This window comes from Ptychodera flava, chromosome 7, assembly GCF_041260155.1.
Source record: "Ptychodera flava strain L36383 chromosome 7, AS_Pfla_20210202, whole genome shotgun sequence".
Lineage (NCBI taxonomy): Eukaryota > Metazoa > Hemichordata > Enteropneusta > Ptychoderidae > Ptychodera > Ptychodera flava.
In genome coordinates this window covers 26,482,858-26,506,059 of record NC_091934.1, presented here as the reverse complement: position 1 = coordinate 26,506,059, position 23,202 = coordinate 26,482,858, and the positions used below count along the sequence as shown (strand labels likewise).

Below are 23,202 nucleotides of genomic sequence, written 5' to 3'. Positions count from 1 at the left end.
TAATTATTTAGTAACACTGTCACTTAGAAATGCCAAACGTTCTAGAACGTTCTAGAACATGCCAGATTTAAAAATATGCTTATATATACTTACATTTTTAGTTTTTAATGTACGATCACCATGCAACACTAACCTTTTTGCGTTTTTTTCTGCCTTACATCTTTATTGAATTACCATTTCACCCTGTTCTCATCTTCATGTCATCTGCCTTTCATCAGCATTTCATTTAATTTTCATCCACATTTTATATTTTCTAAATATCGTCTTTTTAATATAGTCTATTAGTAGGAGCAATACCTGTACTTATGTATTATCTATGGTGGGATAGACCTATATTTTCCATTAGTGATTTGGAAGGGGAAATATATATCAAACACCTTCGCAGATCAAGAAGACAATCAAATCGTGTATGCGATTTAATCATGACTGTAACATTCACGAAGTAAGTTACTCCTAGGAACCTAAAAACTAACTTGAAAACTATGGGTTTAGGGAAAAAGACAACAGTGTTAATGGCGGTATGAAACTCAAGTCACTGATAGTATACCTATTTGTATGCAAAATTTGACTTGCTTTAAATGGGTTTCTATTTATTGACGTATACTGACCCATCTGACTTCGGGAATCTCGTGAGATTTCAAAATCGGCGGATGAAAACCTATTTACGAAGTCAAGACCATTTAAAAAGTCAACGTCATTAAAGCACATCACAACAAAAGGAGTATTTGTATCCTTTCTGGGTATTTGCTGGGTGTAGCCAGAAAACAAAACAAGCAACGTGTTTCGTTTTTGTTTACCTTTGCTTTATTGCGACCACAATACCAGAAATTAATTGAAATACCTTTAAATTTAAATTCCCCCGAAATCGATAAATATTAATAGAAATATTTTCACGCGGTCGCTGAAAAGTTATACTTGTTGAAGAATCATCTTCCCGAATTTGTAATTACTCGTACTGTTCGAACGATAAAGGATTATTCACTGGTATGTATTCCTTTATGTACTTCCGCCACCATTTTTGTAATTTGTTGAATCTCCATATTTTACTGCGTTAGTGAAAGATTCGCTTGGTTCTTCCAGACAGGTAACTCTTTATGACGATGGACAGCTGTAAAAGAGAAAACCGATCAAAGTAAACAACATACCGTATTATGGTCTTTTGGTATAAATATGCCGCTCATAAACTTTGTCACATATTCTTAGGATATGACTAATATTGAATCTAACGATCATAAAGCTGAAAAATTAGACGAGTACACCAACTTGAAATGGTCGTGTAGAAATGGTAAATCATGTGAAATCAAATTGTCACAGTGAATAAATATGTGTGAAAACAAGAAAATATATATATATATATATATATATATATATATATATATATATGTGTGTGTATGTGTATATGTGTTTTGTTCTTATGCATATATCTCTTGAATGCTTGATAATGATTTAAATTATTTTCTATAATAATGAACAATGACCATTAAGGAGCCAACTGCACACTTTTGGCGAGAAAAGCAATTCAGTTAAGCGATCGATATTGAACCCCATCTTGAAATTCAAAAATGGCTACTTGCGGCCATGTTCACTATGTTAGCAAAATCAAATCTTTAATTTTAACGAGAGCAATTCTGGTCGTGCCACAGAAAATGAAATGTAAACACCTAAATATGCATAAAATTTCCCAAACTAAAAGATTCAGCATTTGCGACGATAATGTCTAATTGTCACAGGAAAGCGAGTGGGAAGGTAGAACTGCGTTTTGTCGTTTTGTCCAGATGTTACATATAAATCTTCTGTTTGCATTTAGCAAAATGGTAATTATACACTTTTCCAGTTATGAATCGTCACCATTTTGTACACTGGGTGATTTGCTACCAGAATATCATGTATTCTTGTTCTTTTAAAAAGGTCAAAGAGCTGCTTTGACCCTGTAAACGTTGATGAAAATGTCTAAAAGTGAAGCGACCATTAGCATCGTGAACGCATAAGAACAAAAATAATTATCAATACATTTTGAATGTTTCGACGCTATCAACTCCGAAGTGTACAAATATTTTTGTGGAATTCACTATATTGGCACAAGTGAACGCTCCGGCTGTGAATTCGTCTGACGGACAAAATGCGACTGTACTATCACGTACCATAGAAAAATAGATTATTTCGAATTTTCGTGTTTGGTAAATTCAGTTAATCCTCTATCTGAATTGAGCTCAGGTCACAACATCGATTCACCTAGCGAAGGCATCAGCAGTCAAAACCGTTAGGCTAATTCCCCACTCACAAAAGGATTAACCGAACTCAGTTGTTGTAATTTTTGGCCGGGATACCTCCATACGACGTAGGGTTCACAAAGCATTCCCACATAAATACTCACTATCATACATCGCGCACACACTTAACCAAAGCAATAATTACTTCGCTAAACTGGGCTTCAGATAACCTCGGGGACAAGTCTATACACCATAAAAACTATCCACCAGTACAAAAAAGCAATATCTTACAATCGTGTCCAGTTATCTCCAAACGCCTCAGCATTTCCTTTGCTTGTTGGTATGTTGGTGCCGTTCTTCAACAAGAAGTCGTTCGCAACATTCGGTGGACTGTCTGGTGTGCCAAACATTCCGCATATTTTGTTGCCACCGAGCCAAAATGGATCGGTCAGGAAGAAGTACAGCCTGAACTTGCCGTTGAACTCGACGATGCCATACCCATGAACGAAGAAGTGAATGGTGTGATCGACCTGGGCGCCATCTTCATACGTCAACAATATGGTCTTCAAAACTGTGACATTTTCAGCATGATATGGGAAACTAGTCACTGTGACTGTACCTGTAGGTGTGCTCTTATCCTGAAATAGTACATAACATTTTAAGGCGCGAGCCCTGGATCTAGTGAAACAAAACGGGTAGCGTGGACATTGAATACGATGGGTTTTCAATCGGGCTGGAACCCACAACGCACGGTACCCGATCACCTGGCAGCAGAGTTGAAGACTTTACAATTGGATGTCAAGTGTGGGCATTGATGCTTTACTGACAATCAAATGTTAGACGGATATCCCCCTTCACACTCGAATGACGGAAAGAAAATGAGAAATGGGCAAAACAAGGACAAATGCATTTTAACGAGTTCATCATGGGTGTAGCCAAAATGTTTGCTTATAGGTTAATTTCATCAACCCAGAGTTTCACAAAGGAGTGTATCATAAATGCAACACAAAGCCTGGCATGAAGGCTCTGCTCACATATGTATGAATATTGACAAAGAGGTTGAGAACAATAGAGAGGGATTTGACATTTCATTGACCATGTTTAGGGAGAATTTTAAAAATTAGGGTTATTTGATAGGATATCCGACACTTGCTGAAAAGGGAAAACCTTCATTTGTTGAGAATATTTTCATTATTTTGCCGGGTTCTCGAAAATTTTTCATAATTTCCTTGTGATTCTCACTGAATGTAACGTATTAGCCTTATCACCACACAATTAAATTGCATTATCTACCATAAACATTGGTATTTTTGCTTATGAATTCTCCTTCAATTCAACAGTCAATAATTAGCATCTCACTGTACATTGATACAGTGTGATCGGCAGGTTGAAGACTTGACATTTGACATGGCCAGTAATTGAACGTTAAAACCATATCACATAAATACATGAACATATTTCAAAAGTCACAGGTAAGGGGCTTAAATGTCTATTATTAAAACGTCCTACAAGCATTTCTCGTTCTCCTTTGCAAATAATTACGTTTACAAAGCTACATCGGTTTACTCATTCCTCCTTACATGTTTAACTGCGCCCACGCATATACTTCTCACCGACACATTACTTAGATTTTCCCGCGTAGATGCATGAGTATCATTTGTGACACTATTCATAATGCGAAACTATTGATAATGTATTTGTTTTCGGGAAGATATTCTCGATAACCAAACTGTTTTTTTTTCTTATTTGTTTGTTTTGTGGGCAATCTTCACCAATCATAAAATTTAACCTAAGTTTTCTCAATAAAAAGCCAGGAGGAAGCTTTCAAAATTTCCACACGCCCAAGTTGAAATCTTCTAACCATATATAATCACAAACTGACCTGTTATTTGGGATTTAAAGTTAAAATAAGACACTCAGTTTAAGGACTCTAAATTGACAAGATACGGTTGTTCAATGACACTTAGGGTCTACCATTCAAGGCGGCCGGAGTTAAAATACGCCTTGTGTATCGCCCCCCCCCCCTTACGGGGGCGGTTGAACTTGACAACTTTGGTGAATATCATCAGGTCGTTTACCGTAAAAGGGTACTAACGTTTACAAAGCTACATCGGTTTACTCATTCTTCCTTACATGTTTAACTGCGCCCACGCATATACTTCTCACCGACACGTAATCTATTGCTGCCTCTGAAGGTTTCCTAAAGCAGGGGCCTTTGCTATATGTGCTGAACCCTTGTTTACGTTTTGAATGCAATGTCGACCAACGTTTAGGGTGTTTATCGTAAAAAGGTGATCCATTTGGGAACACTTCCCTTTTACCTTTCTATTGGAGTACATATGAAGTAGCGGCTACTAAGGGGATTTTCCCTCCTTCCCCCATGCAAGTTTAACCATATTTGAAAGAAAGAAGAAATTGTAGAATGATGTGTTTTTCCAATTTTAACTTTGTTTCGGAGTAACTTCAGGCTGCCTGACACATAAAATTAGCGCAAGGCAAGTCTCATCCGAATCACCAAAGCTGTCAATAATATCAACGACAGGTCGGGGTTCTTGTCATGTTATGTGCCTCTTAAAATTACACGTTCCTGAAGATGATTCAGACTATGTAAAAAAAGTTTCTTTAATTTTTTGAGCTAGTCGTTAATGCTAGACGTCAATGTCGGGTTGTCAGAAGAGAAATAAAGTTCTAGCTTCTCTTTAGGTTACAAGATAACTTTAAATCATATCACAGACTGTTTGCAAATGTTCACTTCGAATGTATTTAATTTTGTCATTAAAGAGAGGTTCGGGATATTTACCCTTCCGGGCAGGAGTTTTCAAGATAAGGCTGTAGCAGGGGTGCTTTATCAAAACGTACAATATATGACAATTCTTCCACTCAAATAACTTTTGAATGTCTTTTCAGACAGCAGATACAAATACATTATATGGTATATGGGACAGGTCCTTCCCTTCCAAGTCCTCACCGAAACTCACCTCTACAATGCCGCCTTTCATCATCCGATACAACCTACCATAAGCTAAGATGCGGACAGACTTAAGTCTTGTTTTCAAACTAGCATCAGTGCTCAATGGAGACTTTTCCAAATCGATTTGTACTGTTAATGTTCCTTTGTCACGTTCACGACAGTCCATAGTCAGCGTGATGAGACAGCCCTCGTCGCCCTGGTAAGGGTATCTAAAGCCATCGTACGTCCGGAAGTGAGGTTCACCATACACACATGCCACCGGACAGCTGTCAATTCCTACACAATGTGTGAAAGTACACCACTCTTATGTCACCTTCGGAACTATAGCTGATATGAACTGGTAGCCTACTAACAACATCGGAATTGCTTCAATAAAGTCATCATCAACAAAAGAGAAAGACAAGATCTTTAATACCTTTTACTGGTGTCGTTAACAGAGGAATTGTATTACACTGCGGGCGATGAAAAGATAAATTAGCAAGAACCATTTTCTACTACTATGTTGTAGCAGACTATGTTACTGAAACTATGTTGTAATCCGCAGAGTGAAATTCATTTCGAGTTACGCCCATAGATACAATGATACATTGATACATACATAAATACATCGTTATGTATGTCATTTTGCCCCACACTCATCATGACCTGAGTTTAAGTAGTCTAGAATATTCTCAGGGTCACCGCCCATAACGACCTCACAACCTTGAATTCAATTAGTCATGTTTGGAATGTTCTGGAAATTTAATTAGTTGTGTATGAGAGATCATTTTAGAACAGTAATTAGCATGTCAAATCCCAGACAAGCCCCAAAGTTTGTTATGTGTAGAAAACGAACAAAAGGGTGAACTCAGTAGTTTCCGTATAAAATGAAATTTATTACGAAAAATAAAACCAATTGCTAAGTCAGGGATCGAATACAAACTGTAAAAGTGTACAGACTACTTATCTCAGCTGGGACGGCATAGCTCCAGTCTCAGAGTTGTAACAGTCAGTCGGATTAGTGAACAGTCCTTTGGCTTGCAGGCTTGAAGTTGCACAAAGTCCACAGTATAAATCCAGCGTTGGCAGTGAAGGTCTTGAAAAGTCTTGAAAATGATACTGCTGGAGTTTCAAAAGTCTTGAAGTAACACGCAAGAGACACGATCCCAAAATGTCTGACTGCAAGCTGTGCACGTCCCTATTTATACCCATGTGCTTACATAGGAGCATATAAGAACAATCTAGAACTTTTATTGACCGGCTAATTACTGTTCTAAAATTATCTCTCTTGCACAACTAATTAAATTTCCAGAATATTCCAAACATAACTAATTGAATTCAAGGTTGTGAGGTCGTTAAGGGCAGTAACCTTGAGAATATTCTAGACTAATTAAACTCAGGTCATGATTAGTGTTGGGGAAAATGACATACATACATACATACATACATACATACATACATACATACATACATACATACATACATACATACATACATACATACATACATACATACATACATACATACATACATACATACATACATACATACATACGTTGTAAGGCCATTTTGATCATCTACAGTAGTGTTGCTTCCTCTAATTGAATAGATATCAGATAAGTCTTTGAAATAATATGCTACACTCACCGGTGACTATCGTTTTCTGTTCCTCCGTAACAGAGTTGCCGCTATCGTCGTAGTACACAATGCTTAAATTGTATGTTGTGTTTCTCTCGAATACCCTAATCACTATATCTTGGCAGTAGATACCAACCAGAGTGAAGTCAACAGTCCATTCGTACAGGACGCCACCACTGAAACCCAACACCGATATCTTGCAAGATTTGATGTATGTCAAACATAGTCTCAGAAATACCATTTTGTCATAGATAAGAAGAATGTCGGAGTTTACAGCGGGTTGAGCTGCCGAGAAAGTAAAGCAAATAATGCGCATGTCAGCCACAGAATTCCGCACACTCCTGATATATACAATGGAAAATGCGAGGTACATGAATATTCTACATTAATTGAATCGTTAGGATAAAATGTGAAGGGAAACAATGCTCATTAATATAATCTGCATACATGAAATACTAATCCATATGCCATATTGCACTAATAACCCTGAGACCAAACTGTCTTCAATTTAAACTCATAGTCGTAACCTTTCTCTCAGTTCTACTATATTTCATACATGTATCCGATAAGGAGAACGGCCTCAATTCAGAAGTACGATCAAAAGCTTACGAGATAGTCTAGTTTCTCGCTCGAGTTCCGGAAGTTGTGCTAGGTCCTCGTTCGAACCAGTACTCGGGAGCTGAAAAAAGCAGGAACATGCACGTAACAGAGTAGAAAGACAGACAGATTGTCAGGAAGAAAGAAAGGGGACCCGACAGACACATCATTAATATGTGGTTACATCTTCGAAGTTACACGCCCCGCTACAGATAGATTCGATATGCGATTAAAGTGACATAGCGCTTTGAGACATAAACTGCAACCGCTAAAACTATCGATGATTCTAAGTTTGCAGAAAGAGGTGACGAAAGGTTGAGGCAGCACCTCGGCGTTCGCAAGTTGTGGTAAGAAACATTTAACAAGAACATTTTAAGTTAAGTGTTACATATAAATGCATACTTTGAAATAAGAAAAGTAAGTTGTTCCCGCACGTTCTCAAAATATGCAAACCCAGACTGCACAAGTATTTAGCATCTGCATAAATTTGACAACGCATCAGGCATTCGGATTATCAGAGAAAGATAGGGCAAGAGGCATTTTCCTCCAAACAAAGGCTCGGTTGAATTATCCCATAGTGTTGTGATGTTGTGTGACTGCAGTGAGTAAGCGTAGGATAAAACTGTATCATTTTCATTTTCAATGACATTGCCCATTTCAGAATTTACAAATAAGAATGGCTATTACTGAGTATGCATCAAGAATAAAATATCATTCCGAACATTTACATCTAATGTTGAAGTAAACTAGGAACAAGGACAAGCGGACAATATTTGCTCAAGTTTCGGGTAGCCCAGAGACTGGGTGAAAAAGTAAACAGTATTAATAACGGACAATCTTACTTTTGCTGCGTTAACGCCGTTACAGGCGAAAACGACCAGAAAGATCAGGAGTAACAATGGTTGGCTTCTGCACATACTGATAATACCAAACTTTTGCTTGCTTGACGCAAGACAGAACGAGTTTTCTTCGCTGGACCACTTCGATCAGTAGGAGCTTGGTAGCACGTTGTTCTTTCTTCGGAGAACGATGAGACTGATGGCAACACTTTGAACCGAAGTTATTTACATTTATAGAAATTGCATATGCAAGAGGGTTAAGTCGACACATATTGTATTATTTTTGTTGTTGCATCTGGTGCGAAAACGGGATTAAGGTAATGGGTAGTTTTAAAATGAAAGTTTTTTAATATTTTATTGTACTTTGTTTACGCTATAAACTTTAGAATACTCTCTCCAGTCACAAAAAGTAGGAGTCGCTAAGTATGTTTTAAGATTTTGTCGCATTTTCTGATTTGTTCTAGATCGTAAATTAGGTACAATTCTCTGTAGGTTAAAACACGCAAGTTAGATGAAAGCATAATTTTCTTTGCAAGTCTAGTGACAAGCTACAAACTAGCGATGGCATGGCTTTGAGAGTTCTGAGGAATATTCTTCCATAGCAAGACAATATTTGAGAAAGGGTTTGTTTCATGACATTTCATCGCGGTTCTTCCAAGTTTCTTGTTCCATAGTAATTGTCATTCCGTCGGATGACGAGACCATGTCATGAAAGTATTCATATGTGAAAGAGTGTGTTCACACGAGTTGGTAAAATGAGCAAGTCTTATGAAAATGACTATAGTGCATTACCCTGTCAAATGGCAACAGTTGCTGAGATTATCATATTGTAAAATTCAGAACATTGAAAACATTCGACAGAGTTTGCGCAGATGTGTTTTAGAATATGCCGGTCCTTTAATCCTAATATGAAAAACTGTGTTCACATAGGTTTATAACAGCCCAAACATGAGAGACTGTGATATATCTAACCATGCTGTGGTTGCCTAATTTGCATACAGTCTTACTCGACTATTGGCACGAAGTAACGTGCTTTGGGTATTTACCAGTGAGGCAAGGCTGGCACGAGCTCTTGCCCCCCACCCCCTGGAATTGGTCACTGGTAAATACCGAGCCGGACACTTTCGAGTTCATCGATGGAGACCGATATGGATGCGCCTATATTATGAGCAGACACGCCGGGAAAGCACCTAAAGCGATGGGAGACCTGATTGGTTATTCCATTGCATCGTTATTGTGTCAATCGTTTTTGTGAACTTTGTTTGTTTGCATTACCTATCGACGCAAGCCCCTTGTGACATTAGATAGATACGTCGAAATGGCCAAGCTGTCGCCCCTTACTTTTTGGACCTACAGCGAAATCGATTAAACTATAAAAGTTGGCCGTGAACAGAATTCATACAAGTCAATCTCATCTAATGATCGGAGGTAAATGAGATGTTGCTAAAGATAAACGATCGTAGAATTGACCGAGTAAGCATAACTATAACTTCAAGTTTGACCCGTCCTACGACCTTTTCATCTTATAAGAGCATTTGAAATTAATCTTTCTCTTTAAAATGACATTATGGATACATTATTTGAGTTCGAGGAGCAGTAATGATTGATAATTTCGAAAGGAAATAATGTATTCACAAAGTCCTTTCAAAAGGGTCAATCATTACTTCTCCTCGAACTAAATGGCAAAGAAGTCTAAAACTTTGCCCCTCTAATCCCTTTCGAAATGGTTCGAACAAAACAAATATTACTTTATCAACAAGGGATTGCCCCAAAAATTAAGTATTTGTAATGTATGTAAATCTTATGAAAATGACTAAAGTGCATTATCCTGTCAAATTGAAACATCTGTCGAAATTCTCAGTCCCAGAAGATTGAAAACACATCGACCCAGTTTGCACGAAACTAGTTTAGTTAACATGTGTTTACTTTAATCCTTAGACTGGGAACTGTAAGGACTGTGGAACTGTGGGCTAAGGGACTGTGATACGGATCTAAACCTGTTGTGATTGCGTAATTTGTATATTGTCATATTTGGCACCAAGTAAGTGCATACCTTGTGTATCTGCAAATAAGGCAAAGCTGGATTCTTGCCCCTAGGAATTGATCAATTGTACATACTCAGCAGATGACTCTTGAGCTTATCGATAGAAACTGAGAAGGAGGCACATACAGGGAAAGCTCCAAAAGCGATAGTTGACCTGATTGAGTGTGTCATTGCACCATTATTCTGTCAATTATTTCTGTGAACTTTGTTTTATATACATTACCAGTCTACTCACGCCCCTTTTGACATCAGATAGATTCGTCGATGGCCAAGCTGTTGCAACGCTCACTCTGGCGCTACAGGGAAATCGGTAAAGCTAAAAGTTTCTTGTGAACGGAAATCAAACAAATTCTATCATCTCTAGTATTTGGAGGTAAAACGTGACTGTTGTTGAAGACAATACGCTCGTAAAATTAACCAATGAACCAGAATGTCAAGTTTGACACGTCTGACATTCTTTTTATCTTATTTAGAACATTCGAAATTACTTGTCTCTCAATCTAAATGAATTTATAAATATCTCACTTACTTAAGAGCTTTGTGTTCCCCTTTAGTCCCTTTTGAAATGGTTCTGACTAAAAAATACCCTGCATTTTGATATTTCTAAATCAACAAGGGATCGCCCTGCACTAATTTGTAATTCATATGAGTGCGATGCACTTTGAAACCATTGTTCCAAATCCCAATGTCCGATGTGTTTTCTCAGACGACGCACGCACAATAGACTATGATACTCTCTGTCCACCAAAGAGAGATGATTCTTCATTGTACGATATAATAATAATAATATATATATATATATATATATATATATATATATGTAATCTATAGTCAGCATAATATATCAAAATATATATATATATATATAATCTCTGTGCCCAAGTTCAGAGGTTGCCATAAAGCCATTTAGGTGATAACCGGGAGGGCACATTGTATACATTTTGTACATATATATATATATATATATATATATATATATATATATATTATATATATATATATATATATATATATATATATATATATATATGATTTGCACTCACATCGAGGCATGTATAATAATATATATATATATATATATATATATATATATATATATATATATATATATATATATATATATATATATATATATATATATATATATATATTATATACATTCATTAGGGTTTCCGCCACATGCAGTAATTTTGGAAAATCCAGCGGAGACTAAATTTACCTGTAATTTAATATTTGATACCATTTGCACACACTATCTTTAGAAAACTCTACTCTATATAAAGAGAAAGGATGGCAAGCAAAATATAATATTGTTTCATATTTCTGACCGTTTGAATCGCATTGTTTCATATTTCTGACCGTTTGAATCGCAATAGGTACTTTATGAAAAACTCAACACTGAAAGCACTATTTTCCTTACAAGTTTAGTGATCAATCCAAGGAAGAGGCAACTGTGTGGCTTCCATGGAGAGACAATATTGAATTTCGAGAAAAAGGCTTGATTTCGTCACTTGTCGTCTGAGTTCTTCCCATGCTACAGCTCCATAAGTATTTGTATTCACCCCTTCGGATAATGAGACCTGGTCATAAACTTATTTGCACCACGAAAGCGTATTCAAAAGTATTGTTTAGTTACACAAATCTTATTTCCTGCCAAATGGCAACATCTGTAAAGATTCTCAATATTCTAAAATTCTGGCGATTGAACATACATCGACAACGCTTTCAGGAACATATTTTAATAACATGTGCTTTTTAATCCTTAAAGGGCAACCTGAGTTCAAGTAGGTTAATGGCCCCTCCATAAAGGACTGTTTAAACCGAACCATGCTGTGATTGTGTAATTTGCATATAAGCAATATTCAACAATTTGCTCCAAGTAAATGCATGCTTTATGCGATTGTAATTAAGGCAAGGCTAGCATACGTTCTGATCACCACGGAATTCATTGATTGTAAATACTCAGTAGATGATTTTTGGCTCATCATGGCCAAGTGTATCCACATATGTACGGACGCACAGTAAAACGCCAAAGGCAATGGTTGATCCGATCTGATGTGACAAAGGCTCGTTATTCTCTCAATTATTATCTGTGAACTTCGTGCGAGTTTATTACACATTGGGTCACGCTATCTTTAACGTCAGATAGATACGCCGAAAGTGTCAAACAGTCGTAAGTCTGGCCTTGGGGATACATGGAAATTACTGAGACTAATTCTCGTGTCAATTATGGGAGGTAAAATGGGGCGGTTGTTGAAGAGGTACGCCTGACGAATTGACAAGTAAGGCTGGTTATAAGCAGAACTATCACTTCATATTTGACACTTGCGACAATATTTTTAAAAAGAATTCACTGGCTGTTACCATATTTTCGAATCTATTGACATTTTATTCTGACAATAATTTTACCGTCACCTGAAGATGTTGAAACCAAACCGGCATCCGTTGCCCATAACTGCGATCAACCATGGAACAATTAAATGCCATAACTGCCACGATACTTCACTACAAAAACGTTTTACAAGTAAGTGTTGTCTTCAGACAACACTTTGATTGAAAAGAAATTTATCAGAAAAAAACATATTTACAAAGTTTACTTCTATCCTACAATGGGCCAAGAAATATGGAATTAATACACTAATGATTAAAGAGCAATTTCCCTTCATATTTGGGGCATTCAAAAATATTTTCTACTTACTATCACCTATTTCTTTCCAAAGTATCAATCATTATCATTCCTCGCAACGGTTAATCTATGTTTCAAGTACACAAAGTACATTTTTAAAACAGGCGGTCACCTAACTCACATGTCTTTTCACGTTATTTGCATGAATGTCCCTATACATTAGTTAAATCGAGACATCAGCAACCAAGTTTCTCATGCCTATAAATCGCACATTTTTGCCATAAGTCCTCCCTGTTACCGATGACGTCACTGTTTGTAGCTAAAAGGATGAGATATTTTCGAACGTGATGGCAGCTTTCTGTGAAAGGGATCAGCTGCAGAAACAGTGACAAATATTATCTATCGATAAAGACCCTTATTATGAGAAATTCAAACGTACATTCACAGGTACACTGCGCGTATATCTTTCGAAGGTAACCCGTTTCCTGAGCATGTGTATGTCAACAGCGTCACAGTGTTTAAACCGCAACTGGAGATGTTATTTACCGGCTAAACAGTGTACACATGTGTATGCAACATGAACTCCAAAACAATGGTTTTGAAGCAATCAGTAAGAGCGAACAGAAATCCAAAGTAACTTTTGCCGCTGTCGAAGCACGCAAAATGGTATTTGCAATAATTTTAACCTAGGGGCTCAGATCGATTGACAAGTATGGAGTCACCGAGGATGTGGCTAACAGGTCAAAAGGCAACAGTAATGCCAGGTACAGACATGGGTTTGTTGGTGTTTTGAAGGGGTTAAACTTACTATTAAACAAAATAGACTACACACTGTCTCTTTTCAAGTTTTATATTTGCTATATTATGCAACGGTGTAAATCGTGTTAATCGTATACATTTATTATTAGTCAACAAATCATTGATATATTTGCATGAACACCCGGTAAAAAGAGTTGAGTAACCAACGTTTTGAAAATAAATGTTAAAAAGTCAAAAACAAAAAACGAACTGGTTTTGTTTCACATTCCTTTTGCTATAGCCGATTGTGATTGTGTCGGTCGTTTTAGCAGAAAATTTAATTCACTTATGAATGACAATATTGACGTTGATATTGGGTGGGCGGGATATTTATTCGTTAGTTGCAGTTCACCACTCAAAGTCGAGGTCTGTGCCTTTCATTCTTTCTTGATACATTTTCTCGAATTCCTTATTTTGCGCCACAGTAAAGTTATTTCTCCAATCACCAATTACGCCTAGAAAAGAGTAACATATATACTTTAATCCGTTGAAAGCTTTCTTAGGAATCTATCGTAGAACTTCGAAGAGGATGGTCAAATTGATAAAACAATCTGCACAGAGAAAAAAGTCAAAATGTTTTGCAAGTCACATTGTGTTTTTGAAGAAAAGTATTAACACGGAAGTCGGTCAAGTAAAATGTGTGAACTTTGAAAAAAGACAACTTATGTATATTCAGGCCATGCAAATTCAGTACCAGCGACATAGCGGCCGATATAGCTTCGGTGTGATATTTAGGAGAATGAAGATAATAAGTGTTGTTGGTTTGTGAATGAAGGCAATACAGATAAACATTGGACTGATGGATGGGAAAGTCCAAACAGTGATCATTAGCATACATCAGTGCCGGCTGGCGACTGTTGGCGCACTTTGCCTGACTTGATTACACATGAACAATTATTGCAAGCAGCGCATACACACAGGAAAACATAACATTACCCTTTCGAATAAAGCTCCTTGATTGATCAAAGTTTACTGCTTTGTTTTCTTTCATCTTCCTGAACGAACAGTGTTCCAAAATCACGTCCTCCATTTCTTCTGTTACTCTGATATCAAGAAATCGTGCTGTGTCCCGCAGAACTTCTCTAGGATTCTATGACACATTGAAAAAAGGAAACGCGAAGATTAACTTGTAAGGGTAGCTTAGCTGTTGGTCCGTAACTGTGGTGGTATGGTTTTCTAACTGGCTTTTTGTTCTTCACGTGCTGATTTTGACCATGCTCACCATTCGTAACGCCATCACAGCTACTGTATATTCCATAGACGAGCAACCGAAGACGTGTTCAAGTGAATGGTCGCGGACGATTTTTCGACCAATCTGCAGCCAATTACCAATCTTCCAATACTCATTTATAACATGTTACTATAGTGATTTGTCATGACCAAAATTCATCTGAATACTAATGTTTTTCTAAATTTTGTTTCAACTTGGCATTCCGGAAACTGCATTTTTCGCCGTATAACTGCCGGATGAGGTTTGGTACACAGGCTGTACACTGGCAGCACGTCACTACATTTACCGCAGTGGTGACCTTAAAAGTTTTATTACATGATAAAGGCACACTGAATTTACGGTGGCTGCATCAGCATTCTGTTTTTTTCTCCCTCGAACCTTGCGATTGATTTAACTTAGACGACTGGTAACTACAGAGCGATATGAGGAAGGCATACTGTAAGGCAGCTTAAAGCCCAGTTGTTGGTTTAGTCTGCCTGTGTCATGAGATAAAGTATAGAGGTCACCAAGTAGCGACGTCATTAGTGCCGTACCGAACATCTACCGACAGTTTAGTAGATAAATAAATGGTAGAAAAATGCAATTTATGTGTAGTCATATTGGCAACAAATACGAGACAGTTGTATTTAGCTGAACTTTGTCAAGAATTTTGGTCATGGTAAGTCCCTAAAAACAAGGCTATCAATGTGTGTTGGCAGATTGTAAGATGTTTGTGAATTGGTCGTAAAACCGTAATTTATGTTGTAATTACGGTAATCATGTAATAACCATTTTAAAAAAGACGAGTTGGTAAGTAGTATGATTATGTTCAACATGCACCTCACTAATAAACACATAAATAGTACTTCCGAATAGAAAAGGGTTATGGGTACTATGTGTGTAAATTACTTTGTAGTCCAATAACATTACCTTCTTCAGATCTTCATATTTCAGGAACAGTATGTTGCTGTCGCCTTTGTGGTCCCACCATTCTAGCACGTGATTAAACCAGTCTCCATAGCACACTGAAATTTAAATCGAGTAGAAATGGACACCTTGGTTGAAAAGAATCTTTTTTTAAAAGCAAATAGGATGGAAAGGTTTGTTGTCTTGAAAAAAGGATCACAATTACACTTTTCCTGCGCTTTGTGCTAGATGTAAGGTGTTCCAAATAAATTGCCATATGCCCTTCATAGCATAATTTATAACGCTAATTTCATTTAACTTAGCATTCTACCCTAGGGAAGTTATAATATTCGTTTGGCATACCACTTGTTCCGGCTCATTTTGTGCTTTATGCTGTCAAAGTTTTAATCGGCTTACTTTTGTGAAAGATATGGAATTTTACTTTTTTACCCCACAGACTTTATTTCAAATTTCAGTAAATATTGGGCAAGTTGTTTCTCTAGTGCCTAAATTAGCACGATGGTCCCCGATTTTTATTCTTGATTTTGAAAGAGACTGTTTGAAAGTTTTAGCAAAAGTGTCTTTCTAGCACAATCATATGCTTTATTTCTAAGTTTTTGCACATCATTTCCTTTGTTAATTTTCGCCATATACGTACGTTTTCCATCAACGAAGGTTCGGTAGAAAGTGTCCCATGGTATCCAGAAAAAATGTGGCGGGTGAAGTTTGACGAAATGTCGATAGGAAACAACGACATCTTTCGGGTTTCGTGCGATGTACACAATCTAAATTAAACCGATGAAACAAAGAGCAATCAGACACAATGTTATCCGATAGTGGAAGCTCCGTTGGATGTCTGGTAGATTAGCCAGAGAGTTATTCGGTTTCGTCAATTGATTTACTGTCTATTAGTAAGATGACATGCCTTCATAAGCATTTACTACTTGTCTACACCCATTATGACATTATTTTTCGAGATCACGGGAAACAATAAATAATTACGGCGAATGGAGCATGAAATAAACAAATTCGCCATCAGCAAACATGTTTGTGTCTGTGTTATAATCTTTATTTGAAAAGTCAGTGCAGTGTGGATCAGGATTAAAGGGGAAGTTCACCAAGGATGATTTTTACATATGTGGTAGCTATGTGGTCATTAACCCAGGAAAAACTATTTTCACCATTTATAACTTGTAAGATTTTTTACAAAAACCGATAGAAATAGTACAGGAAGTTGCCCATGTAATTTGAATCATGGGAAAAAAGCTCCAAACTTGGAGCTTGCATAATGTGATATGGAAGGGACCATCTTCGGACGGGTATGGCCCCAACAATGCCCACTCACAGTAGCACAGTACTAAACAGCAACACAAAATCTGACAGTGGACAGTTTATTATGAGTGAATTATCGTTAATGCAAGGATACTCAGTATAAACAAAAGTTATGTAAATACGCACAGCCTGGTTTATGCATGGGTGAGTAGACAATGCCATACCTATGAGAAAATGGTCCCTTCCATATCACATTATGCAAGCTCCAAGCTTGGCGCTTTTTCCCCATGATTCAAATTACATGGGCAACTTCCTGTACTATTTCTATCGGTTTTTGTAAAAAATCTTGTGAGTTATAAATAGCAAAAATAGCTTTTCCGGGGTAAGTGGCCACAAAGCTAGCACATATGTAAAAATCATCCTTGGTGAACTTCCCCTTTAAGTCTCGTCCCCTGCCCCATTTCTACCGCTGGCTGCGCTGTTCACGAAAATAGAGACCCACTTTTCATCAGCAGCGCAGCCAGCGGCAGAAATGGGGCAGGGGACCAGACTGCAGGGCTTTTTTAAAAATAGGGTCTGACGTAAAAAATACCTTCAGCGCCGCTTACGTCATAGAAGAAGTTGGTTTCTGACGGAAATTAATGCTTATGATCTACCGACTTGTGCAAACTTCATCAAATGGTTCAGCAATGTTTCGTTCATTGTTAAATACGTCCCGGCAGGTTTTTCGGAAACTCGAACTGCTTGCAATGTAATCGAAAGTTTAATTTCCTTCCATGGAGTTAACATATAGGGATAGAGGCCAAACTTAATGTCAAGTATCGGTAATTATATTATTCCTTACATTGATGGCGCGAATACTGCTATCTAGTTTGTCGAAAATAACCGTGCTATATTCGCATTATATGACGGTTGGAACAGCCACCAACTCTCAGCTAGAGAAAACTTCCATTTTTGACGTTTCTCTCCAGCAATAAAAAAAAAAACTCATCAACGGGTATACCACTCGATTTTGACCATTCGCTCCATATATGCACTCGCCACCGCTCGTGAACATATGTCACTAACTGATCAAAATCCGACGGTACCATCGTTGGGTGTTGTTAATTTCTTTCATATTATGCAAATGGTCTCTCTTGAACAAAACCAGCATGGTGATTAATCGTGATGTTTATTTGGCGCGTACGATCATAACAACAGACTTTCAGTTCAAAGTTGATATCTTAGAAAACATTCAATGCATCTGTCCCACCTTGCAGTTTTTCCGAAGAGCCTGTTTCGGGAATAACTTGTACGGTAGGTGGGTTTTGATGAGCCTCGGCTTTGGTATTCGTTCTATGTGACTGAGGCCGTCGAATGAACTGAGGAGGTCCGGCGTCACCCATGGAATAAACAGACGGCGTCGTATGAATTCAGGTAGCAGGTGCAAGATTCTGTTCAACAAGAGGTAGAACCAGCCATACCTTTGTGATAGAGCGAAGATAAGATTAATCAATCAGCTCCAAACTAGACTATAAAAAATGTTGACTGTACCGGCCTGTGATTAAAATCGGATAAAGGGAGTGCGCCATTTCTGCTCTTTATCATACTCTAATGGCCGAAGACAGCTAACCAACCTATTTCGTGACACTGTAGTTTAAAAAGTAAATACATTGACATTATACGAGTACACTGAAGAAAATTAAAATTTGGAGTCAAAGATAAAAGTTGATCGTGACCTTCTCCTCCGGATACTTCGCACAAAATGTCACTATGATTTGACAATAGTTTTGAGTCGACATTATCCACTGCAAGTTGCAAGTTGTGATCAGAATCAGAAAATCAATGGTCATTCGTCCAATGGTCATTGATTTATTCTAACCTTTGAAGAAGTACGTTTCATAGTGCCAGAGGGATAGGTAGTCAACATTGACCACCGCACACTGAACGTTATTGGTCAAAAGCAGAAAATTAGTGATTATTTGTTCAATGATCGCGGAAAATTTCGAAATCTGGAAGAAATAAATTTATATCCCACAACATGTGAGAAAATACTGGATTTGACAGGTTTTGGTAAATGTAACTAAGTTGTTGTATTTGTTTGAGATCAATCAACATATTGTACTTGACAATAAACACTTGCATCAACACAAAAATAATTTGCATTCTGTTAGTTATGAGTTACAGGGCCACCTTTTTGACGTGTTACCCCCATTGTTCTACTTATGTGCTACCCTAATCTATACCTTACAGGGCTTTGTTTTCCATCGAAAATTCCATCCCTCAGGCCAATTTGCTTCCTCCTTGAATTCATCAGAAATATGCCTCTCTGATATAAGTTTATTGAAATATAAAATCTCACATAGCGGTTTAGGCCCATTTTGTGAAAGTTACCATAAATTGAATAAATGTAATAAAACAAATTCAAAATTTGCAAACATAAAAGGAAGGATATGTTAAGGTCAAAAAATGGATCAAAAATGAAGAGAATATTCTATTTCTAAAATCATACACCAATTAATTCTTTAGCAACAAAGATGATTGAATATGCTGTAAATGGAATGACCTTTTTCTAGAAAAGAACTGGCAATTTGAAACCGTTACGTCATCAAGTCGACCTCATGAACTTTCACCACAAAATGGGCAGAAAACATAGGTCAGTAAGCCGTTACGTCATCATATCGAATTCAATCGACATCATGAACTCTCACCACAAAATGGGCAGAGTACACTGGCCTAGTTGCTTTGGCCTTGAGCGGTGCATTTGATCCCCCCCCCCCCCCCGCCTTCCAACTTTCGAAAACAGATTGATCCCCGAGCCAGTGGTAAAAAAGGCATATCGTACTGAGTTCTCATTGGGAAAACAGTCAAGGGTCAGATTTTTGTAATGCTTTGTATATAAATTGTAGATTTCACAACGATGCGTACGCTTTGCAAACTTTTATAGTTTCAACGTGCAAACATCCAGATATCTTTGGTATATAGATTTTTATGTTAAAGTTTCGCGCAAGAAGGGCGCCATTATGGACCCGTGTCTTGATTCCAAAACATACTGTGCCCCCTTGCCTATTGAGTATTCCAAAGACGTGGTGACCACCCGAATCACCAAAATAAAACACAGGGTGACCCATCCAAACACCTCATCATGTGGATCCGCCCACGGCGGAAGAAACTCAGCCGTTACGTCAACATGAACTTGCACCACAAAGAGACCCGACGATATTTTGAAGATCTCATTACACAAGCAATACCATGGCAAATGCACTACTAATAAACGAAAATATCTTAAACCTTCGTCAGGCATGACAGGAAAATCAAATTGTAAGTTTATGTTTTTATGTGAGTTTAAAGTGCCACTGTATGGTAAAAGGTAAACTAACCGGGTCATTTGTTTGTAGTACATTTCAACCATGGGGACACGTGCCGGTTGCGGTGACGATAAGTTTGCCGTTACGTCGGCGTCGTTCATTAGCAGAGACACCATTTCGATCATCACGGTCGTACCTATAATGGAATCAAGCCTACAAGTATTCAGCGAATACTGAAGTTTACAAAGTTGATTACATGTGTAAGGCCAAATTTCAAATAAAAAATTGGTGTGTTTCCGGTAACATGTCTCCGAAAATTAAGATAGTCCATGTCACGTCAACGGACTGTTTTATTTTTCTTGTTGTTGGCTAATATCCATAAAATACGGTAAATTTAAGACAACTTATTCAATTTATTTTTAAATTCGAAACTAAATCAGTGTCCAGGGTCGGCGGGTTTTGCTAGTGTAAGTCGGGTTACCGGAAACACATACTTTCTGTTATTTGGCCTAAGCACTAAGGCTCTGACAATTCGTCAGAAACGCGAGTCAACCTGAGCGATCACCGTGTTTGTTCGCTGTCTACAGTAGACGACATCGAGGGTTGCGTGCAAGACAAGATACATTACCTGACTTCGGGTAACTTGCCACGAACACGTCATCTTCACGGCACTTGACTATTTCTTGGTCTTTTACAACACGGGGGTTGATAAAGTTGAAGAATGTCACCCCGTCGTGTTCGAACTGGCTCGGCCAAGTGAAATGTTTCGGTTCGTCCGCCATCGCTCTGTCGCGCTAACGTCAACGTAGGGCAGTGGTTGTTCAAACCGTGTTGGACTTAAATTGTACTTTGCAGTTTGTACTATCCTTACGTAATGAAATTAAACTCCTCTCCTTTCGAAGCTAAAAATAATATGTATTCAATGACGCCACAATTGATCACAGCAGCTGAGGACATGTCTATACTAGAATAAAACACAGAAGAGGACAAAAAACTTGTCTGTGAATAATAGGACTGTATACTAAATAGATTAGATCGATTACTGACCAGAACCGCGGTAAAAGGGAGTTAGCATCGTTAGCGACAAATACGTAATTTAATTGGCAAGGGTGAACAGCGTTTATGGGAGCTCCGCAAAATGATCTCGCTGATCTGAATATGCAGTGGGGGCTTTTTTTCGACAAAATTTCGTGGTAGATAAGGGAGCCTTCAGTAATTGCAGGGGCAGGGCCGGAGAAGTCCGTGCGTACCTGTACTGTATAATGTGACCCTCCCCTATCCTCGTGTCCACAATGTAATCTTCCCCTATCCGACATTTTAAAACTTTACCCTCCTCCCCCCCCAAAAAAAAAATTACTGAGGTATTCTCCCCCGGAATATATAACTGAAAGAGTATCAGCTAATTTGCATAACAATTGGTTTAATTTTTATGTAAGTTACGGACAGAAATTACAGGTGGGAGGGCTGGCGTTTTCGGAGGGGGTCGCAATTTATCACGCAAGCATTTTTGAAGGGTCATGCATTTTCGGGAGGGTCACCATATTTTGCGCAACTATAAGGGGGCAAGATGTAGCTGAGTGCTTCACAAATCATAATACATGGGAGTCTATCAGGCAAACTATTGACGATTTCCCCCCACACAACAAGCTATATCAATACATAATATGTTTGTTTGATAATATATGGAAATGTGCTTGAAGTGGGAAGAAAACGTGCATGTGTGTACAAGAAATTTGCTTTTTAGATAAATTTGCTTTTTGGATTTCATTCAAAATATTGATTCTCTATGCACCGTAGTCAATGAGAAACTATGAATATTTTTTCCCATACAAAACTATATAAATCAATGTATTTATGTACTCTTTGTTATTGATATTAATGTACTTGATAAGACAAGGTTGGCTACAAATGGATGTGTGTGCAAGGAATTGGATTTTTGAATTTCACCCAATTTTTTTCCAATAGAAAGCTAACAATATCTCTTCGCGCATTTATTGACATTTTATAATTGATATACACTTTTCCATCTGTCCCGTATATTTTTGTCTCTTGTCTTCCATCAGTTTTAATGTAGGATACCGTTGGATCTTCTTGGGTGTGAAGCTTGTCGATCATGTGTATGTATTTTAAAAAATCATTGTATGTCGTTGGTAATTTCCTATTCAGGAAATATCACACGGACAATCAAAAGTTTGCTCGTAAAATCAGCTTCTGTTAAAAGTGACCCTCCCCCAAGATAGGATTATAAAAAGTGACCCTCTCCCTTGGACAATTTTCTCAGACTCGAAAGTTTAAAGGGAAAAAAGAAACAAAACAAACGAAAGGCTAATAAACTGACAGCCAATAGAGATGATAACAATTGTTTCCGTGTACTTCGGAATATTGCTCCCACGTCACATTAGCCCACAGGGTACTGCAGGCATTATTCGTCTAGCAGTTATTAATATGAACATGTGATGTATTAAATATTTTTTTCATTATACCAGCCTCTCCTGTGTCGCGTACGTGTGCCTATTACTTTATCCGCGCTATCTCTGTAGTATTTCTAAGAATAACCCAAATTCTCTTCATTAATTTGTTCTACCGAATAAGGAAAAAAGTTCAATACATGACATTTATTGATCATATAATTTATAGATGAATAATGTCTGTAGTACCCTGTTATTAGCAATGGTAAACCCAAGCAGTAGAAGAATGTGACATCGACATTGAACGTCACGTGTAGTGGCAATGCGAAAGGTTGACATACGTTACCTGAAAAGTGTTTGAAAAAATGCTGGTAGATGAGTATGCAAGATCAAAAATTATTGATTATTTGCCACACA

At 37.6% G+C, this 23,202-nt stretch overlaps 2 protein-coding genes across 2 annotated transcripts; both read right to left on the bottom strand.

Annotated features, from left to right (window-relative positions):
- Positions 1-795: 795 nt before the first annotated feature.
- Positions 796-8,441, bottom strand: LOC139136184 (uncharacterized). The gene is made up of 6 exons (XM_070703932.1): positions 8,238-8,441; positions 7,408-7,477; positions 6,808-7,083; positions 5,189-5,457; positions 2,502-2,848; positions 796-1,108 (listed from the first exon to the last, which is right to left on the bottom strand). Exons 1-6 carry the CDS (start codon positions 8,310-8,312, stop codon positions 1,093-1,095), a joined length of 1,053 nt encoding a protein of 350 aa, XP_070560033.1. The 5' UTR covers positions 8,313-8,441; the 3' UTR covers positions 796-1,092.
- A 5,297-nt stretch (positions 8,442-13,738) lies between these two features.
- LOC139137128 (sulfotransferase 1B1-like) lies at positions 13,739-21,249 on the bottom strand. The gene is made up of 7 exons (XM_070705090.1): positions 21,006-21,249; positions 20,450-20,573; positions 18,343-18,553; positions 16,477-16,603; positions 15,843-15,937; positions 14,639-14,792; positions 13,739-14,157 (listed from the first exon to the last, which is right to left on the bottom strand). The coding sequence occupies exons 1-7, from the start codon at positions 21,157-21,159 to the stop codon at positions 14,051-14,053; spliced, it is 972 nt and encodes a 323-aa protein (XP_070561191.1). The 5' UTR covers positions 21,160-21,249; the 3' UTR covers positions 13,739-14,050.
- Between the last annotated feature and the right edge of the window lie 1,953 nt (positions 21,250-23,202).

Coding starts and splice junctions, on each gene's coding strand:
- LOC139137128 (XM_070705090.1), bottom strand. CDS start 21,159: ATGGCGGACGAACCGAAACATTTCACTTGGCCGAGCCAGTTCGAACAC. Junction 20,574..21,005: donor GGCAAGTTACCCGAAGTCAG/GTAATGTATCTT, acceptor ATTCCATTATAG/GTACGACCGTGATGATCGAA. Junction 18,554..20,449: donor TACTACAAACAAATGACCCG/GTTAGTTTACCT, acceptor TCTATCACAAAG/GTATGGCTGGTTCTACCTCT.
- LOC139136184 (XM_070703932.1), bottom strand. CDS start 8,312: ATGTGCAGAAGCCAACCATTGTTACTCCTGATCTTTCTGGTCGTTTTC. Junction 7,478..8,237: donor ACGGCGTTAACGCAGCAAAA/GTAAGATTGTCC, acceptor TGCTTTTTTCAG/CTCCCGAGTACTGGTTCGAA. Junction 5,458..6,807: donor ACAGAAAACGATAGTCACCG/GTGAGTGTAGCA, acceptor CACATTGTGTAG/GAATTGACAGCTGTCCGGTG.